The 20959-nt window shown below is 39.5% G+C and overlaps 1 protein-coding gene across 2 annotated transcripts in view; it reads right to left on the bottom strand.

The window, feature by feature from the left end:
- SLC2A3 (solute carrier family 2 member 3) overlaps window positions 1–14342 on the bottom strand; it is a 60384-nt gene extending 46042 nt beyond the window's left edge. The window contains exons 1-2 of one of the 2 annotated variants that reach the window (XM_074326072.1): window positions 14163–14342; window positions 12369–12446 (exon numbers count right to left, since the gene is read on the bottom strand). In XM_074326072.1, the coding sequence (XP_074182173.1) occupies window positions 12369–12389 (21 nt within the window). In that variant the 5' untranslated portion in view covers window positions 12390–12446; window positions 14163–14342. Of the gene's footprint in view, window positions 1–12368; window positions 12447–14162 lie in introns of those variants that run through there. The other variant, XM_019713514.2, reaches the window with a different exon arrangement.
- Window positions 14343–20959: the final 6617 nt, after the last annotated feature.

Genomic DNA, 20959 nt, shown 5'->3' on the forward strand with positions numbered 1-20959 from the left:
GTTCCCAGTTTTCTGAATCTTTTCTGACCTCTGAAGTAAGGGTTGTGCACCCCCATTCTACAAATGAGGAAACTGAGGATAGGAAGCTACGGAACTGGACGAAGATTTCATATATTTGAAGGAAAGGGCTGTAAGTCAAGGGTCTTCTCCAGAATCCCCCAAAGGGCTTATCCCTCCTGGGCCCCTCCAATCCCACTTTCCCCATCGGCGACCCCAAGCAGCCAAGTGAAGGGTTTAGGGGTCCATGGCAGGACACACCTGGGCTCCATGACACTGGCCCCAAGGTGCCAGATTGTTATTATTTTTTTTTTTTTATGTTGAGTTGTATGAGTTCTTTATATATTTTGGATATTAATCCCATATCAGAGCATTTGCAAATATCTTCACCCATTCAGTAGGTTGTTTTTTCATTTTGTTGATGGTTTCCTTTGCAGTGCAAAAGCTTTTTAGTTTGATGTAGTTCCATTTGTTTATTTTTGCTTTTGTTGCCTTTGCCTTGGGAGACATATCCAAAAAAACATATTACTAAGACTGACATCAAAGATTACTGCTTATTTTATTCTAAGAGTTTTATGGTATCTGGTCTTACATTTAAGTCTTTAAACCATTTCAAGTTTATTTTTGTATGTGGTGCAAGAAAATGGTCCAGTTTCATTTTTTTGCAAGTAGCTGTCCAGTTTTCCCAACACCATTTATTGAAGAGATTATTTTTATCCCATTGTATATTCTTGACTCATTTGTTGTAGATTAATTGATCATATAAGAGTGGGTTTATTTCTGGCCTCTCTATTCTGTTCCATTGATCTATGTGTCTGTTTTTTTGTGACAGTACCATACTCTTTTACTATAGCTTTGCAGTATAGTTTGAAATTCAGGAGTGTAAAACCTTCAACTCTGTTCTTCTTTTCTAGATTTCTTTGGCTATTTGTGGTCTTTTGTGGTTCCATATAAATTTTAGGATTATTTGTTCTAGTTCTGTGAAAAATGTCATTGGTATTTTGATAGGGATTACATTAAATTTCTACATTGCTTTGGGTAGTACAGGTATCTCAATGATATTAATTCTTCCAATTCATAAGCATGGTATATTTCTCCATTTATTTGTGTCTTATTCAATTTCTTTCATCAGTGTCTTATAGTTTTCAGAGTACATGTCTTTCATCTCTTTGGGTAAATTTATTCCTAGGTATTTTATTCTTTTTGATGCAATTGGAAATGGGATTTTCTTAATTTTTCTTTCCGATAGTTTGTCATTAGTGTATAGAAATACAACAGATTTCTGACTATTAATTTTGTATCCTGCAACCTTGCTGAATTCATTTATTATTTCTAATAGTTTTTTTTTTTTTTTTTTGGTGTGGAATCTTTAGGGTTTTCTATATACAGAATCATGTCATCTGCAAAAAGTGAAAGTTTTACTTCTTTTCCAATTTGGATGCCTTTTATCTCTTTTTCTTGTCTGATTTCTGTGGCTAGGACTTCCAATACTATGGTGAATAAAAGTAGTGAGTGGGCATCCTTGTCTTGCTCCTGATCTTAAAAAGCTTTCAGTTTTTCACTACTGAGTGGCGCGTTAGCTGTGGGTTTGTCATAAATGGCCTTTATAATGTTGAGGTATGTTCCCTCTATACCTACTGTTAACAGATTTTATCAGATATGGATGTTGAATTTATCAAATGCTTTTTCTGCATCTGTTGGGATGATCATGATTTTTATCTTTTATTTTGTTTATATGATATACACACATTGATTGATTCGTGAATATTGATGTGTCCTTGCATCCCTGGAGTAAATCTGACTGGAATTCTTATTTATTTTATTAAAGTAATGGCCACACCTTTGTGAGAAGATATATGCACAGGAAAAGATATGGATGGAGCATTATAGCAAATGGTTAACTTTAGTGAGTGGGATTATAGAAAACTTTCACTTTATCTGATATATATTTTTCTGGAACAAACTTTAAAAAAAAGAATAGCATGTTTTGTTTTATAGTAAAACATATTTTAAGAACAGATCTGATTGTAACACTGTTGTGCTCAAAACTTCAATGATTTTCTGCCTACAGAATAAAATTCATATTGATTAATGAAACAGTCAAGGCATTACACAATTTACCTTAATTTCCATTCTCATCATTCACTCCTATCTAATCTGGTCACACAGATGACCTCTATTTTTATTGTGATTTCCTCTATTTGAAATGCGGTTATTTATCTTTTCTGCGTGTTGCCATACCTTCAAGGCCCAGCTCAAATATCTCTCCACTTACCTTCTTTCCAATCATCAGCAACAACTATGTTCTCCTGAGTGCTTATACGGTAACTTTTTTTTTTTTTTTTACAATTCTATTATAGGAGGACTAACCATAATTTTGTTATGTGTTATTGTTGAGCACAAACATTAATGCCTTTGGTTTCCCTTTGTTTTATTTCCAGTACTCAGTACAGGGCCTAGAATTGTAAAGTTTTCAGTTATATAGGGGAAAATGATAATAGGCAATGTCACTAGAGTATTAGTCTTATGAGAGACAGAAGCATAGGAGACTTATGGGACTCAAATTCCAGTGGGGATGCCACATAACATTGTGCAGATTGCATCTGCACACCCCAGATTAACACTCATATCAGAGTTTATGTGAATGGTGCTCCCTGGTAACCTGGTGCTGCACAACTTCCTGTTATGCATGAGTTGGGGGTTAGGGAGGGACTTGGGGGAAAGATACAAAAGTCAGGCAGGAGGAAGGGGTGTAGTAATATCCGGGAAGCCTTCCTCTTTGAGAAGGTAAGTTGAGAAAGAAGTGAAGGCTTGGTAGTAGTTGCCCTGACAAAGTAGGAGGGAGGGAGAGAATAGGAGAAAACAGTCTTCTAGGTTGTGTGAGAAAGGGCTTGATCTTGCAAAATTTTCTGCATGGCTAAAGTGTACAGGTGAGAAGAAGCCAGGAAATAAGCAGAGATTATATCATAAATGCCTTAAAATGCCAGGTTAAGGAGTTTGAACATTATTCTGAGTACAACAGAAAACAAGTAGGTTAAGTATATTAATAACAGAAGTAGATTGGAATTTTAGAAAGATTACTGACTGTACTAAAACTAGGTAGGGGCTTTATACTAATAGGTGATGATGACTTGAACTGAGGTAATGGCAATGGGCTCAGAATGTCTGGTATCAAAAAGAATTAAAAAATACACCTAATGCAAGTTTTCAAGTAAATTTCCTTGAGAGGCAGATGTTATGATTTCTAGTTTGATTTTGTTTTTCCTAAACTACTGATGGGAAAAACAAGACATAGCAATAGTTGTGACAAAGCAGGAAAAATAATACAGAACCTAACTTTGGAGAACTCATTCAATAAACATTTATTTATCAAACATATAGTATTAGATCCTCTTGGCACAATTCTCTGTATATCCACAGAGAGATATCATGCTGTTATGGCTTAAAGCTACTGCTAAGTTTCTAGATATGTGCTATTTAATCATGGATAAGTGACTTTCTGTAAGCTGGTGGCCCTCCTGGAAAGAAAGTCATTTAGAAATATTTCAGCTAATCTATTTGTTTCTCTAGAACAGAAGCAAGGTTATATATTCATTGGAAGATCAGGTGCTAACTAACTTGGCATTTGCTCCTCTTTAGCATTCTTGACCTTGGATTCTATTTATTAGGAGAATAACCTTATGTTTATCCACTGCAAGACTGTGTGGGTTGACACTTTCCTCTCTTTCTTCCATATTGGAATGAACTATTCTTCCTCAGGCTTGTCACAATGTTCACTTAAGGGACTTTCCCTATGTCTGGGGCTTGTTTATTGCCATCTCTAATTGTTCCATATCACTTTCCTCACCTGCTTGGCTTTTATTGTCACCACTTTGGAGCCATAAATAACACTTTATAACCTAAGAACAAAAGATATATGGAATGTCAGGTACTCAGAAAAGGAGAGGTGTCTGGGAGGCAGCATAGGCAAGAAAAGGGGAAAGGTGAGGGAGTTTCACCCCCGACCCTACCCTTGCAGTGGTTACAGGAATCCTCATCTACATTGCCTGGAGACATCCGTTCTTGGTTAAGATTCAGAGTTAGATTCTGGAAACTCTAAAAATAAGATAATCTCTAAGGCCCCTTCTGGTTTTAAACTTTTATAATTTTTGTTGTAAGATTTCACCAACGTATCTATTCACAAGGTTGATTTGTAAAGAAAACTAAATAATTCTTGAAGCATATCCTGCCTTGAGTAAGGGGGTACTGTTTGCAATGTTTGAGACATACTTATACCAAAAACCTATTTTATCTGGCAACCCTAAACAGAGAGAGCTAAAGTTCTGTCCCATCTCAGTTGTTAGGAGGGTTAAATCAGATAAAGTGGAGAAGTACCTAATACAATATCAATAAATAAAAGTTATTTTTGCCTCCTTCCTAGGTTAAGGAATATGATATTGATAATTTTCAATTATCCATATGTAGATTGTCCATAAAAACGTTAAATCTGTCTCTCAACACACTTCTGGTTCATTTTTCCCTGCTGTCCATGTCTTAGCTACAGAAATGAAAAAAGACAGTATTGGAAGAAACATAATTAGAAAGAAAATCTAGTGGATACTGAAATAGTCATAAATTATTGTGGTTTAGTCCTACAGTAGCTTCCATTAGCACAAAGAACTGCCTTTATCGTAGGTAGCTTCAGATTTTAGAAAGAATGTATTATATAAAATAAAAGGCTATTATAAAATGTATGACTTTGGGTGAGTTGTGCCTCAAGGTCCAGATCCGTGCAAAGTTGAGTGATAGAGTTACTGGGAAGATTAGATAATACACGTTCAAGTTCTTTGGAAATTATCAAGTACTAAGTTTTTACTGCACTGAGACCCACACAACATAGAAAGTTAGGATTCCTTGAACCAGAGGTCATGCAATAGCTCACCCTACAGGCAGATTTTCTTCAAAGGCATTTCTCTTGTGTGTAGCTTGGAAAATCAATGTGTGTCATTGCTCAATAAAATGACTTTATCACTTCCCAGGGTAACCCCTAAACTCCCAATCTGGACATTAGGCAACCTATATTTACACCCTCTTAAGATAGTTATGTCAATTTCAGCTCCATTTTGTTTTCTGAAAACTGGTGCCTCTTGTTCCCCAAATGGCTACATCAGTAATGTTGGGAACAGAAATCTAGATAGGTCATGTAATACATGGATAGCTTCATATTCTCCTTCATCAGGCTGTGATGCCTTCCTTACCCTAAATATTTACCATTGTCCCATCCAATCCACAAATGTTCCTCCTTAATGCACCAATCTAATAACATGAAGTAGATTTGTCAAACAATTATATTATCCACACCATTTTGCACACAATTTTACATTTTTAGTGTAAAATCTGACATGCAAAATTTGACAACTTTGGTCACATGTTTTTTAACCTAATAGCCTACAAACAGTTTTTTAAGATCCTCTACCAACATCCCCACCAGTGAGCAGTACAGTTGTTACAGTTGATGAACCTACATTGACACATCATTATCACCCAAAGTCCATAGTTTACATTAGGGTTTACTCCTGTTGTTGTACATTCTATGGGTTTGGACAAACATATAATGACTTATATCTACCATTATAGTGTCGTTCACTGCACTTAAAATCCTCTGTACTCTACCTAGTCAGCCCTGCTGCTCCCTCCACTCATTTTTAATGAAGGAATTTTTCAGATCTTAAACTTTTCATGTGTTTTCTTTCCTAAAATTGTTTTTGTAAAGGTTGTGCCTGGTTTGCTCCTTTTTCTTTCCCACCTTTCTTTTTACTACTATCTTCCTACTTCACAAAAGAAAAACTAATCTCTAACCCACCTTACATTTTTACTATGGTTCCATAGCCACAATCTGAGAGTGCATAGCTCTTGAGGGAGAGTGCTATGACAGCATATGGCACTGACACACAATATTAAATGGGCGGTGCCATATTTTATCCCGTGTTACTCAAAGTGTGCTCATCCATAGATGAGTTGCACCTCCTGGGAGCCTGTTAGACGTGCAAATTTTCAGCTCCACCCCATACCTGCTGAGTCACAATCTCTGTAGGGTGGGACCAAGAAATCTGTATTAACAAGCTTCCAAGTGACTTTTAAATGTATGAAAGTTTTGGAAGCATTAACTGGCAAAGAAATCAAAAAGCAAAGTTCCATAGCATCTGTATATCTTAGAATTCAGAAGTAAGATGGTTGACACAGGGACACATATTAACATTTTCATTTGAAATAAAAACGGAAGTCAGACTTTTTCTGACAGAAAGGAAGTCTGACTAGTTTATTGGTTTGATGAACAATGACTTTGTCATTTCATTTATATTTCCACAAATTGAATGAGTTCTGTCTGAATTAAAAGGTTTTTACAATACAATACAATACAATAAAAAAGTCTGCAAGAGCTTTGTGTGTGGTTGTGAAGTTTAGGGGGCAAGTGTAGGCTGAAACCTAGTTGTGCAGTCTCTTTGGTTAAGTAGCAGCTGAAATACAGCCTACAATCCACTGGTCAGGCCCTGCTCCTCAGCTAGGAGGGGCACCTTTTTTTTGCACAAGGGTACTTGAAGGGAAGCAGAGTTTGCTAGCTCAAAATATGCTTTTGGGGGATATTCACTATTTTAAGCTAGTTATTTTTAAGAAACAAAAGACTCAGAGAAAAACCTTTGACTTTCTCCCTAACTGCCTAAAATAATTTAGGGTCTCTTCCTTTCTTTGCAGTTCTTTCAGCTTTTCCTTAATACCCCGTCAGACTCCCATTCTGACAGCTTCCTTTCCCTTTCCCTTCCTTGTCTTTTGCCTAAATGTTCTCAAGCTTATTCTCTTCTCTTAAGGACTTTGCTACTTTATTGCTAGGACCATGACAACACTTTCAGGCCTAACGAGATATACCAATCCACACGTCACTTGCCTCACCTCAGCTATAGCTATGGTTGAGTCTCATTTCCAGTTGTCACAAACCAACAATACCAGGAAGGGTGCCTCAAAGATATAGACTGCCACCTGGTGGCCTACTGTGAAAGAGGTCTGGCAACATCAACAGGCCTGAAGGTGGATTTGCAAAAGCATTAGATGTGGGCGGAACCAACAGTGTTAACTCCCTTTTCTTTGGTGATAGCTTTTTCTCTGACTGAAAATATCTTCCCAAATCTACTTCTCTCGAAATTCTGTTTATCTTTCAGAGTCTAGCATAAATGCCACTTTTTCCATGATCCCCTTTCTGATCTTCCAACTTAAGAGTATCTCGCTTCCTTAAAAGTACCAATGAATAGGTTCAACATTTCATTTGTACCTCTTATGGAGCTTCTCATTGCCTTTTCCAAACTATTTCTCTTCTCTAGTCCCTCAAAAACCCAGCTCTTTTAAAGTACTTGGCATCAGGATACTACAATCATCTACTGATCTCCTGGGGCACTTCCCCTCATTCCCTGGAAATTAAAAAACCTGATTCATTCTCTTGGTTACACCACTCCTACTGTTATCATTGGTGACTCATCATCCATGGAAATAATTTGTCCCATACGCTGGCCTCTGTTTCTTGTCCATTTATTTCAAATCATCTTGTTTTCCTCAGTCACTTATTCTCATGGTGACACCCTCGCTCTGGTCATTAATAACAAATGCACTCCTTCTAAAACCTGTATTTCTTGCATCTCACACTGATCACCTCTTTCCAACAATTTGATAGAAGTAGGATCTCTAAACTATTAATACCAATTTTTCACTGCCCACCACTCTCCGTCAACTTTCCACATCAGCCAACTTAATTTTTTTTTTTTTTAAGATTTTCATTGGGGAAGGGGAACAGGACTTTATCGGGGAACAGTGTGTACTTCCAGGTCTTTTTCCAAGTCAAGTTGTTATCCTTTCAATATTAGTTGTGGAGGGCACAGCTCAGCTTCAGGTCCAGTCGCCATTGTTAGTTGCAGGGGGCACAGCCCACCATCTCTTGTGGGAGTTGAACCAGCAACCTTGTGGTTGAGAGGACGCACTCCAACAAACTGAACTATCGGGAGCTCAGCCGCTACTCAGATCAAGGAGCCGTGTTCAATCTTAGTTGCAGGGGGCGCTGCCCACCATCCCTTGCGGGACTCGAGGAGTTGAACCAGCAACCTTGTGGTTGAGAGCCCACTGGCCCATGTGGGAATCGAACCAGCAGCCTTCGGAGTTAGGAGCACAGAGCTCCAACCGCCTGAGTCACCGGGCTGGCCCCTCTTTTCACTTTCTTGTTAGTGTCTTTTGAAACAAAAATTTTTAATCTTAAATCCAACATACCTATTTTTTCATTTGTTGCTCACACTTTTGGTGTCATATCTAAGAAACCACTGCCGCATCTAATATCACAAATATTTACATCTATGTTTTCTTCTAAGAGTTTTATGGTTTTAGCTCTTATATTTAGGTCTTCTATCTATTTTGAGTTAATTTTTCTATATGGTATGAGGTAGGGGTCTATCTTCACTCTTTTGCCTATGGCTATCCAGTTGTCTCTGCACCATTTATTGAAAAGACTGTTCTTTTGCATTGTCTTGGCATCTTTGTTGAAAATCAGTTGAACATAGACACATGGGGTTTATTTCTAGACTCAATTCTATTCCATTGATCTGTATGTCTAACTTTGTCAATATGTGGTTTGTAAATATTTTCTTTGCAGCCTGTCTTTTGCAGAGTAAAAGTTTTTAATTTTGGTAAGGACCAATTTATCTATTTTTCTTTCTTTTTTGTTCTTATTTTTCTTTTTTTGCTTTTGATTTGAAGCCTCTGCCTCTTTTTGTATTAGGTTGGTGCAAAAGTAATTGCGGTTTAAAAAGTTAAAAATAATTGCAAAAACCGCAATTACTTTTGCACCAACCTAATAAATAAAGTTTCACTGTAGCACAACTGTGCCCATTTTTGTTCATAATGTCTGTGGCTACTTTAACTTATAAAAGCTGACTTGAATAGTTGAACAGAGACCACATGGTCCACAAAGCTTAAATTATTTATTATCTGGCTCTTTAAAGAAGAGTTTGTTAACCACTTGCTCTAATTTGATGAGCCTTTATACTCCAGGGTCTTTACATATGCTGTTCCCTCTGTCTGAGATACTTTTTATTCAGATCATCTTCTTATGGCTGGCTTCTTATTGTCATTCAGCTTAGAGAGGCCTTCCCTGACCACATTATTTAGAATATTCAACCCTCCCCCAAATTCTACAATCAATGGGTTTACCTTGCTTTATTTTTCTTCATAGAACTTATCACATCATGGGCTGGCCGGATGGCTCAGTTGGTTAGAGCGAGAGCTCTCAACAACAAGGTTGCCGGTTCAATTCCTGCTGATGGACCCTGTAGGAACTTATCACATCCTTCACTAGAATATAAGCTCCATGAGGGCATTCCCTGGACCAATAGTGCCTGTCATCTAATAGTACTCAAGAAATATTTGAATATATAAATGCATCATAGAGAACAACCACATCTTTCCAGATAAAATAATTCTACTTATCACCCCATAAGTTATTTTGTTAGAGGAACAATACTTGAATAAAAGAACAATATGTCTGATCCCCATCATGATTTGTGTCAGTGATGTTTATGTTTATGTGTTATTCATCTTTATGGTATTCTCTAACATATCAAGCTGAGGCGTGATGACATCGGGCTAAAGAGCAAGGATTTTTGAAAGTCTTTAGATTTGTTTTCTAACTTTGTATTCCTTTCTGATCTCCTCTTAAATCTGAACTGAAATCCAATGGGTGGATAATAATGCAGGTTATCTTTTTCATACTATAATCAAATTATCTCGATCCCTTGAATTTTGAAGTTCTCGATGTATGTACTAGGGGAACAATGTAGAACAGAGGAAAGGAAAGAGTTTTGGTATAAAAACATTGGTCATAGGTCAGCTCTAGCATTCACTAGTCGTGTGACCCTAATAACTTAAAATCTTAAACTTTGATTTCAGATAATATCTACTTCACAAACCAATATATGTAAATAATAAGAAATTCTCAGTTATGTAACATCTTCTATGTGCCAACGTGAGGTAACAGAAAATAGATACGTTGGTCTCTGCCCCCATTTCCTGGCTCAGAGCTCCTAAAACCCTTGTAAATTCCTAAGTGATGAGAGCACTAGGAGCATCTTTTGTTACAATGAGGTGACTCTGGGTGGGTTCCTGGATGGCTCCTTAGAGCGGCCTGCTCACCAGAAAGGCCAAGCAATGATCAGAAGCTTGGAATTTTCAACCCTGCCACCCATCCTCCACATGATCATGCCTACATAAGGAAGCTTCCATAATATCCCAATATTCAGAGAGCTTCCAGTCCAGTGAATACATCCACACTGGGACAGTGACATACCTCAGCTCCATGGGGACAGAAGCTCCTGCTTCTGGGACCCTTCCAGACCTTGCTTTATTTATCTCTTCATCTGTATCCTTTATCATATCCTTTAATAAACTAGTAAACATACATGTTTTCCTTAGTTCTGTGAGCTGCTCTCACAAATTAAGTGAACTCAAGGAGGGGGGTCATTGGAGCCTCCAATCTTTAGCCAGTTGTTCAGGAAGAAACAGAGGTGATAACATGGGCTTGTGACTGGCCTCTGATGTGTGTGTGTGTGTGTATGTGGTGGGAGGAAGAAGTCTTGTGGGGCTGAGCACTTAACTTATGAGAGCTGATGCTATCTCTAGATAGGTAGCATCAGAATTGAACTCTAAAACACCTAGCTGGTGTCACAGGAAATTGCTTGGTGTGGAGAAAACCTCCATACAATTGGTGACAGCAGTGAAGTGCTTTGTGTGAGTAGTAAAAGATTCACAGGATAGAAAAAAGTAGAGAAGCACTGGGTTTTTCCTACATAGGGAGAGAAAAAACTGAGCTTTTTCGTTTACACTAAATACCTTGCTGAGTGCTTAGAATATATTATCTAATTCAATTGTCACAATAATCAGCAAAGATAAATGTCATCCAAAGAGCTAATTATAGTGTCTGGCTAACAAGTATGAAATAGGACAAACTTTCACAGCCGTTTGTATATGGCTGTGTCAAAATGGCCTTCCCAAAAGTAAATTCACTGCTTTTAATGCCAGTAAAAACAGCAACAACCATCTTAACTTACACTTAAACTTGATTCCCACCAAAAGTAAGGGGACTCTGTCCTTTAATTTCTGTGTTATTTGGATTTTCACAGGGTTTTAAAATAAAACAATAACAATGATATCTGATATCTTAATAATGATAAGGTTGGCATAATTAGGAAACCCACTAATTACAGAAGTAGAATATCCTATAATTTTTGAAATGGAAAACAAAGTAACTCTAGTCTTAAGTTGTCAAATCTAATTATTAACTTAAATAAATATGCAGCAGGGGGAACTTGGTGGGGAGCAGACGTGGGCAGGAAGCAGAGCGGCTTTGGTCTTGACTGGTAGAGGAATGAACACATTTTAATAAAGGATCACTCTGACTAATTTCTGTTTCGTATCTTGCTCTTTCAGTGGTTCCCCTAAACGCCTTTTCAAGATAGTCTTAACAATTGTCATGTAAAGGTATCATCTTTAAAACTGTGACTTTTTAGATTTTCCAAAAGATGGAACTTTTGCAAAATGTGCTAGCTAAGGAAGAGCAATTGTACCATCTGCACTTCCTCCAGCTCTGCTTCCCTTAGTATGGACCGTTAAAAGGTGCGGGGGAAAAAATCTGGATGTCTGAGAAGACTGCTATTCAAGATACCAGTGAATTCCCAAAGAACAAGCTTATTTAAAGTCTTTCTAGATGTGATCATGTGTAGGCAAACCCCTGACTTCTGGCAACATGTGATTCAGCCACCAGATGATGCCTACCCTACCCCTATCCCATTCCAAGGCTCACACATTAGTTAATACTTTTCTGTGGATCTTCCTCACAATGCTTTGCAAGTTGTATGACTCAGTTATACTCCAGTGTTTGCTCTGTAAGAACAGTTCTTTTCCCCCCTTTTCTTCCAGAACAGTTCTTATTATTGTGCATTCATGTATTACTCAGTATTACTCTTCACACCTATCCACCAAGGAGATTCCCTCAAGAGCAGTTGTGTATGATTTTACTGAGGCCTGTTTCCAATTATAATGTTGAACCTGGATATTTTGTCATTCTTATTATTCTTCATAATATTAAAGCACAAAATGCCACAAATAGCAAGTACTAATTCATTGTGAATAGAATGTGGGGATGTACACAGTCTATTAGTTGGAATAGTTTCTCCCACCACCATTTATGTATGTATGTGACACATTATCAAGACAATAAAAGTTGAGGAAGATGATAGGTATTGTGATTAACACAACTATGACAAAAACAATTTGATACCCATCTGACATACATTCTTAATACTCACATCCTGTTTGTTGCTCTCCATCTCTCTGCAATACTAAGAATTGACTCTCCCTCCAATTCCTCTTCAAGGTACTGCTTCCTGTAAATTGTAATTGGCTAGTTATTTATTTGCTCTATGTACTTAAGCTCCTTAAGAGGTTGTGACTTAGCCTCCTAACCAATGGGCACACCAATAAATGCTTATGGAAGAAGGCGAAACCTCATATAATTCTAATGATGTCTTAGATTAATGCATTTCTGAGGTCCTCAACAAAGCTCTTTCCATTTCTTTAGAAGCCAGTGTAAAGAATTCTATCAAGTTACGGGTTCTGGGGAAAGAAAAGGAAAAGAGCTGAATATGTTGAAAACAGAACCTCTATATTTTGATTTATTGCTCTGTCACCAACTAACACAGTCTCCCCATCAGCAAAATGAGCAGGGAATGGATTAGGTGATCCTGCCATTATAAAATTCTGTGACTTAATGTGGCTTATTTTGCCATATAAAGTTTAAAACATTTGAAATAACCCACCACCTCATAGCTTTACCTTAGCCTAAACTCCTTCAGTGGAATGGGAACTCACGATTCTGCTTAACCAGTTATCAAGTCTGAGTCTATTTCCTCCTCTACCAGCTCTCCTGACTTGGTTGGACAGTTCTGAGGATTAGCTCAGACGCTGTATGTTGAAGCACTAGTATTATTTCCCAAGTTTGCTTGGAGGAGAATTAGAACAGATCATTCCTCTGAATACTCCACAGCCTCCTTAATACTCTGTCCTTTGCATTTCTCTCTACAACGTTCCTATTCCCAGTTTCATCTCTCTTCTTTCCTTTGTCTGCTACTTCTTGTCTTCTAGGTCATCCTCTTTTGGGAAAACAAAAAAACTCCACAACTCTTTCAACTCACATAAATATACTTTTCTTAAAAAGTGAGATGCTTCTTACTTATTTGTAAAATTAACTGATCTGAACTATTCTTGAAAACCAAGTTAAATTCTAAATTTAGCCAATGTATTAAACTGGGACAAAATTTGTAATATTTTGCCAAGGGCACTTGGGCTTACTCCCGTTCTCATACTGCAGGAATAAAGCACCAAATGAATTCAACACTGACCAATAACTTTCTAAGAAAATCGCAATTTTCATCTTGCAAAAACCTACAAAGCTAATTTCATCTGCATAATACTTAAACTTCTGGTAGACATCTTTCAAGGCCAACAGTTTCCTCTTCTTTAGTCCAGTTTCCTCTGCCTGGATCACTCTTCTGTATGACTCCCTCACTTCCTTCCTTTTGACCAGGTCTCTGGTCAAAATACACTTCCTCAGAAAGGACTTCTCAGACTCACCCCTTCTCCTTCCCCGGATTTAATATACCGGTCTCTTCTCCATTCCCTACTACATATGTATTTCTTTCATAAGATGTATCACCGTCTGGCATTTTATGATACATCTATGCATTTTCTTGTCTGTCCCTTTCTTAGAATATAAGCTCTAGGGAGGCATGGACATTGTCTACCTCGTTCACTGTGGGATCTACAGCACCTAGAGCAGGGCTTGGGACACAGTAGGTGCTCAGGAAGTAACAAATATTCTCCCCAATACCCTGATGCTACTTGTTAATTTCTCCAGAGCCACAGAACTCCTCCCTTCGCCCCACCCAACTCTGAGTCACCACACCTCTACCTGAGCCCAGCTCGGATGCTCTTCCTCCCACCGGCCGGCCACAGGGACAGCGCTGCGCACCCACCACCCGGACCTGGCAACTGCGGTTGGGCCCTGAGGCTCCGCTCAACCGCCCATCTCCGAGGCCACCCACCCCTTTCTGATGGTTCCCGGCCGCCGCGCCCGGGAGTGACAGTGACCGCGCCACTGCGCATCCGCCTGCCGCTGAGCAGCCGTTAGGATCCCCGCGCTGCTCCGAAAAGCTAAGGATTCTGTTTGGAATGATCCGTTGACGTAGTAGGAAAACGTGACTCGATTTATCCGGCTCCCTTAGTAAGCAAGGCGCATGCGCCGCCCGCGGTATGAGCGAGGGTGCGGCTCGCAAGTCGCGGCCCCGGAGCGCCCGCCTGACTTCTCACTTTCACACCCAAATGACCAGGCCCTGCCGCAGCCGTTCGTCCCACCCAACGCCCCCTCAGGCGTCTTCCCGCGAAGAGACTGGAGAACCCAGTTCGGGGAACCAGTTCTGGGCCCCATCATCCTTAACATCGCCATTAAGAGGATGCTGTCATTTCTGCTTTAAGAGATACCCATTCCCCCACACAGCCCTCCCCCCCAGCCCCTCATCCTTCCAGCCTCCCTGCCATGAGATCCGGAGATAGTGCCTCCAGATATCACAGTGGGGCGAGCCAGAGTCAGGACTGAGAGGCCAAAGGCAATGTCTGGTAGTCCTTTTGAACCCAGTAGCTCTTTTATGATGAAAAAACCCAATGCCTTTCTCTCCACCTCCTGGAAAGGACTCTTTAAGGTGTTGGGGTTAAGAGGACTCTTTAAGGTGTCCTCTGCTGCCTCGTTGGTGCTGTCCAGGGGAGGGAAGGGCCCCAAGAGACAGAACACAAAGGTATTTTGGAGGGATTGTTCTCCCTTGAACCTAATTATTGGGAGCCTCACCATGATAGCATGGCTCTTAGTAAAAAGTTGAGTCAATAGTGACAGGGTTTTAAAAAAGGTCTACATTGCACTTCTCAAAAGAGACTATTCCGGGGCCGGCCGGGTGGCTCAGGCGGTTAGAGCTCTATGTTTCTAACTCTGAAGGCTGCAGGTTTGATTCCCACATGGGCCAGTGGGCTCTCAACCACAAGGTTGCCAGTTCGATTCCTCGAGTCCCGCAAGGGATGGTGGGCTTCCCCCCTGCAACTAAGATTGAACACAGAACTTTGAGCTGAGCTGCCTCCCGGATGGCTCAGTTGGTTGGAGCGCATCCTCTCAACCACAAGGTTGCAGGTTTTGACTCCCGCAAGGGATGGTGGGCTGTGCTCCCTGCAACTAGCAATGGCAACTGGACCTGGAGCTGAGCTGTGCCCTCCACAACTAAGACTAAAAAAAGACAACAACTTGACTTGGAAAAAAGGCCTGGAAGTATACCCTGTTCCCCAATAAAGTCCTGTTCCCCTTCCCCAATAAAATCTTTAAAAACAAACAAACAAACAAACAAACAAAAAAAGAGACTATTCCGGTGACCAGTGACCAATACACACATCAAAAGGTGTGCAACTTGTCATCAGGGAACTCCAAATTAAAATGAGATTCCACTGCACACCCACCAGAATGGTTCAAACAAAAGAGGAGGAAAAGGAAAGAGAATGCCAAACAGGGGAGGAAATGTGTAATATCCCACACCCTCCCACACTGTTAATGAGAATGTAAACTGATAAATTGGTGCAATCACTTTGGAAAACTATTTAGCAATATTTATTAAAACAGAACATATGCCTACCTTATGACCTAACAATTCCACTCCAAGGTATATACTCAACAGAAATGCACACATACGTTCATCAAAAAAATAGGTACTGGAATATTCATCTCAGCAATATACATAATAGTGTCAAATTGGAAACAATCCAAATGTTCATTAAGAGAAAAATGGATAAATACATTATGGTATATTCACACAATGGAATACTGTACAACATGGTGAATGTAGTACAGTGACATGCAACTATATGGATGAATTTCACAAAATTGAGTGAAAGGAACCAGGTATAAAAGATACTGAATTATTCCATTTCTATAAAGGTCAAAAACAGGCAAAACTTATCTATGATGTCATAAATCTAGATTGTGGTTATTCTTTGGGCTGTTGTGACTGGAAAGGAAAATAGAGCTTCTGCGGTATGTTCTGTGAGTTGGTCTGGGTGCTGTTAACTTCGTAAAAACAATCATCCAACTGAACATTTTTCCATACGTTTTAAGACTTTAAGGGGAAAAAAAGCCTGGAGTATTAATTTGTTCAAGTTCTCTACTATTCAACATAACATTCCTTTTATAATCACAATACACAACTCATTAGTAGGCACTATGGAGTCCCGGAAGGATATTTCTGCTTCCAGGAGTTCATAATTTAGGAGGTAGCACAAACATAAAAGTCATTTCTTGGGAATCGTCTTTGATACTATGCTAACTGCTAGAGAAGTCCAAAATAGTTACTTTGGAAGAACGTTGGAGTAAAGAATATGCATCTGGGAAGAGTTTCTGAGTTAGAAGTGATCTTAAGATCCGCATAATTACTTGTGGGCAGGGGCTAGGGTGATCAACTGTCTTAATTTCCCAGGACTGAGGGGTTTCTTTTTATGCTAAATCCAAGATAGTCCTAGGCAACCTAGAATGGGCGGTCACTCTAGCAGGAGACGCGCCTGATTCAATCTTTGAACTTGCTGAAGTATCTAACACAAAGTCTGGCACACAGAAGATGCTCAATAAGCTCAATGAATATTTGTTGAAATGAAATTGCGAAAACGACAATAGAAATAAGGGCACCTACTCAAGTGATGCCAGTTGTTTTTAGGAGAGGCAGAAAATTGTGATAAATGTGGGTTAGGACCAGGTTGAGGAGGGCCTTTTATGAAATGAAAGTCATGGTAGACGGTAGTAATGTCTTTATCTGACAATATAAAAAGTTCTCTGCTCTCCCCTTATGTCCCTATTGGTTTACAAAACGAAAAAGTCTGAAATAGACTTTTGCTTCATTCTTGTGCTGCTTCTGGCTAAGAGTCCATTCATTCTACTTGTTACCAAGGAAAAATTTTAAATGTAGTATGTATACACTTGTGAGGGATATGGCTGACCCACATTCTATATCCTTTTTTATGTGCCTTCCTGTGCTGTAGAGGCTGGAAACCCAAAAATTGTATTTCCCAGACTTTTCCTGCAGCTAGGATTATTTATAAATTTTGATCTATCAATAATTTGCACACCCAAGAGACTTGAAAAATAGAAGTGAGGCAGGGGCCACCTCCTGGCTGCTTTGGTTGTGGCTGGCCAGCATGGTCATGGGATGTTGGGTTTTTCTGCAGCAGTCTTCCAGCATCCCTTCACATGGCCACTGGAGGATGTTGAGGTAGTGATAGCAACAGTAGCTTCCTGATTCCTGGATCACAACTAGGACACTGTGTTCTTGAACTCAACAGTTTCAGCAATAGTCTTCATTCCTCCCCTTTATGAAACTTCCCTGGTGGGAGAGTTTTACTAGTCTCATTCTTGGAGCCATTTCTGAGATCAGCAGAGACCATGCTCCTCCAGTCCTTCCCATGATTTTTTTTAAAGCATCCATGTCTCTGTATTAAGGTGTTTTCTGTTTAAAACAAAGTGGTTTCTGTTTATTGCAACCAACCCTGACAGAATACCTGACTGGGCAATAGTAAGTACATTGTACCTTCTATGCCTCTACCAGCCCCTCCTATACTTCTGCCCTCCCTTTTCCTCTTCTTTCCATAAATGCAAAATGCAGTATGATCTGGTACTTTCATCTCTGGTTTTCTGAGGCCTTGTAGCTGTTCCTTGGGGTTCTAGAGAGGAAAGAAATGCTTGATTACTGTTTCACAAGGGGGTGTTAGGGGAGGGGGGAGCAGCTAGGGTCCAAGAGGTTGAAGATTCTTTTAAGGTCTAAGATTCTACTATCTGACTCAGTGTCTCATAAGTTTTGCAGCTTCTTTTATGCATTTGAGATTAAGGATGGAACTAAGGAACATTACATGGTAGGAGAAAGTAAGGCGGGATTGGATTACAGGATAGTTAACAAGATTATGTGGTCTCATGAGGGTGGTTATAACTTATTTCAAAGGTGTATTAACCTAGATGCACAGAAACAATGGACAGAGCTTGCTTAAGACAAAGATAAAACTTTTACTAAAAGGTTATATGCCCAGGGTGTGACTACCCACCATAACCTGCCCAGTTAGTAATTTATGATCAGATCAGCCTGTGAGACTACTTACCATAGAACCCCTTTTTACATCTACAGTTTTTACATGCTGGAGGGTTGGGATCTGTGATTAGGAACAATGACAGGTTTTTTTTCCTTCCTTAGATTTGGAGCTGGGGTTTAACTTCCCTCAGAGATAATTTCTGTTTTGGCTTATTGAGCATCATCAAAGGGAAAGTGACTGCTATCTGTGCATGAATTATTAACCTAAAAATCACTTTGCATGTTTCCATATAATTCATGTAACAGTAGGAATGTGGATGAAAAATGGGGTTCTGTGGAAAGTAACCTCACAGGGTAATTTGATCATAAATTACTAAGTGGGGGGTCCTGGTGCGTAGTCATGCACCCTGCATATAACTTCTGTAATAAAAGGCTTCTTTTTGCCTGGGTTAACACACCTTTGAAATGCCTCTTTTCAGACCCCTTCTTCTAAAGCAGGACCACCCTCAAGAGATCTTAACCTGTAATCAGATCTCTGCCTTACTTTCTCCCACACTCATGATAATCTTCCTTACATTCCCTCCCTAATTTCAAATGCATAAAAGAAACTGCCAACTGTTATTCTCTGGAGTATTTGATATCTTGCTCCCAGGCATATGTCCTCAATTTGGCTCAAATAAACTTATAAAAATTCTCTACATGTTTGGACATTTTTTACATTGACAGGAACAAAATGCACATTTCTCTCATGAACACAATCCTTAAAAATTTTCTTAACAGCTCTGTCTCTCCCCACCTCTGCCCTTTGGCATAAGCAACATATACCTTATTATGCAGAATTATTTGTAGCCTACTAATAATTTTCCCCTGGTACTTTCATTATTTCAAATATAGCTGCCTCATATTCCTCCCCTATTTCTAAACAATTGTTAAAATGATACTGAAGAGCCAGGGTGATATATTCTCTTGTAAACAATCTGGCTTAGAAGATCATAAAAAGATGGGATCACTTGGGGTAAACACAAGACATCTGTTACTGAATCTTGACCCACTGCTCTTGCAGGGTCCTGTAGTGGGGATAGTTATTATGCTAATGGGAAGTTCTTACACTGTTCACTCAGTTTCAGAGCAGAACTTTTATACCATGTTAAAGCATTACGAAGTCTAGCTATAAGGAAAAATCTAGATTTGGAAAACAAGTGTACACCTATGCTGGGAAAAAAGTGATTCCATAATTTATAGTATAGATGGTATTTCTCAACACTCAAATAGTACATCCTTCCTACCTTTTAATCTCAGATTGAAGGTTAAACACGCTATTTTCCATTCATTGCTTGTAGAGGACATCTTTTCATCTAATCCCATCTGTCTTTTCAATCTTTCTAGGTAGGCAGGTTGAGGGGAAATCCGCTTTCAAATTTTAAAGGCCTTAGGGTGTTAAGGAGAAAATGGTAGCATTTTCACAGGTAGGTAGCTTCCCAGGTGGGTCTGAGAAGTATATCGACAGCACAATTTCTGGCTGGATTAACCCAGGTGGTGAGTGTGAAACATTTCTCCAGGATCATAAAATTGGCACAGATACCTTTAAAAACATATTCTAAAGGTCTGGCATTTTTAAAATTTGTCCAGCGTATTTTATAAAAGTCTTCTCATTCCGATTTGGTTCAGATCACCTACTACGTACCCCATACTGCCAGGCACCAGATATACCATGAATAAAATACACTTTGTTAAGCCATATTTAGGCCAGGAGCAGAAACCTTATCTTAAAAGCCATCTTGTCTTGATCCTGCTGTGCTTTATATCCTACAGGCCTGTGATCAGCAAGCTGGAGGGCTAGGTCATGCCCTGAAACCCCCTTTGTCAACAAAAACCCCCTGAAGCATTGAAGGGGGAACAGCCTGGTTTACCCCCTCCTATAAAACTCCATAACCCTCTTTGCTCGGGGAGGTTATGGTCTTTTCTAACCTGACTTCCCACAGTTCAAACATGCCAAATAAATTCTAATAGACCAATTTTGGTCTCCCGCAATTCATTCCTCTGGCCTTGCCTAACATACTTTCTATCAAAGAAAGTTTTTGTATGTGATTAATGCCCGTCCTTCATACAAATTTTTACAGTGCCTTCTCCTCACCCATCCTCTCCAGTTATTTTATGAGGTTTCTTTAGGAACCCACCTGCTTGGATCCTGTGATCCAGGGTTGTCATCCTTAGCTTTCCATCAGAGGGCCTCAGTTTCCCTAACCTTTCCTAAAGGCAGGGTTAAACCCTGTGCTTTTCCTTTCCTCTGTCTCATTCATTCTTTTAGGTAACATAAGTAACTAGAAGTCTGGGACCAAAGGCGCATAAGAATTTAACTATCATGCATATTCCAGAAAGCAGGGTATACGCAGACTTCTTTGAGTAAACAGGAAACTATCAATCCCATGCAGGAAATGACCTTCTTTGAGGGCAACGAAGGTGCCGCCGGTTTTCCTCTTTTTCCTTCAGTTTCCTTCTAAACTCATTTCCGGGTTTCAATCAATTTGGTCCTCACTACAATAACACAGTCCAGCTGGCTTTTCCAAGTCCCACCCTAGATGACGTCCCTGCCTTGTTTTACATCGCTGCAAAGCTCAACCAATCAGTTGTTGGGGTAGGAGGTACCAAAATAATCTTCACTTCCTTCCCAAATAGCCACCCCCCACTCTTGCGTCATCCTGATAGATTACTTAGGTAGCCAATCAACAGGCAACCTTGGGCCC

This window comes from Rhinolophus sinicus, linkage group LG02 (assembly GCF_036562045.2).
Source record: "Rhinolophus sinicus isolate RSC01 linkage group LG02, ASM3656204v1, whole genome shotgun sequence".
Lineage (NCBI taxonomy): Eukaryota > Metazoa > Chordata > Mammalia > Chiroptera > Rhinolophidae > Rhinolophus > Rhinolophus sinicus.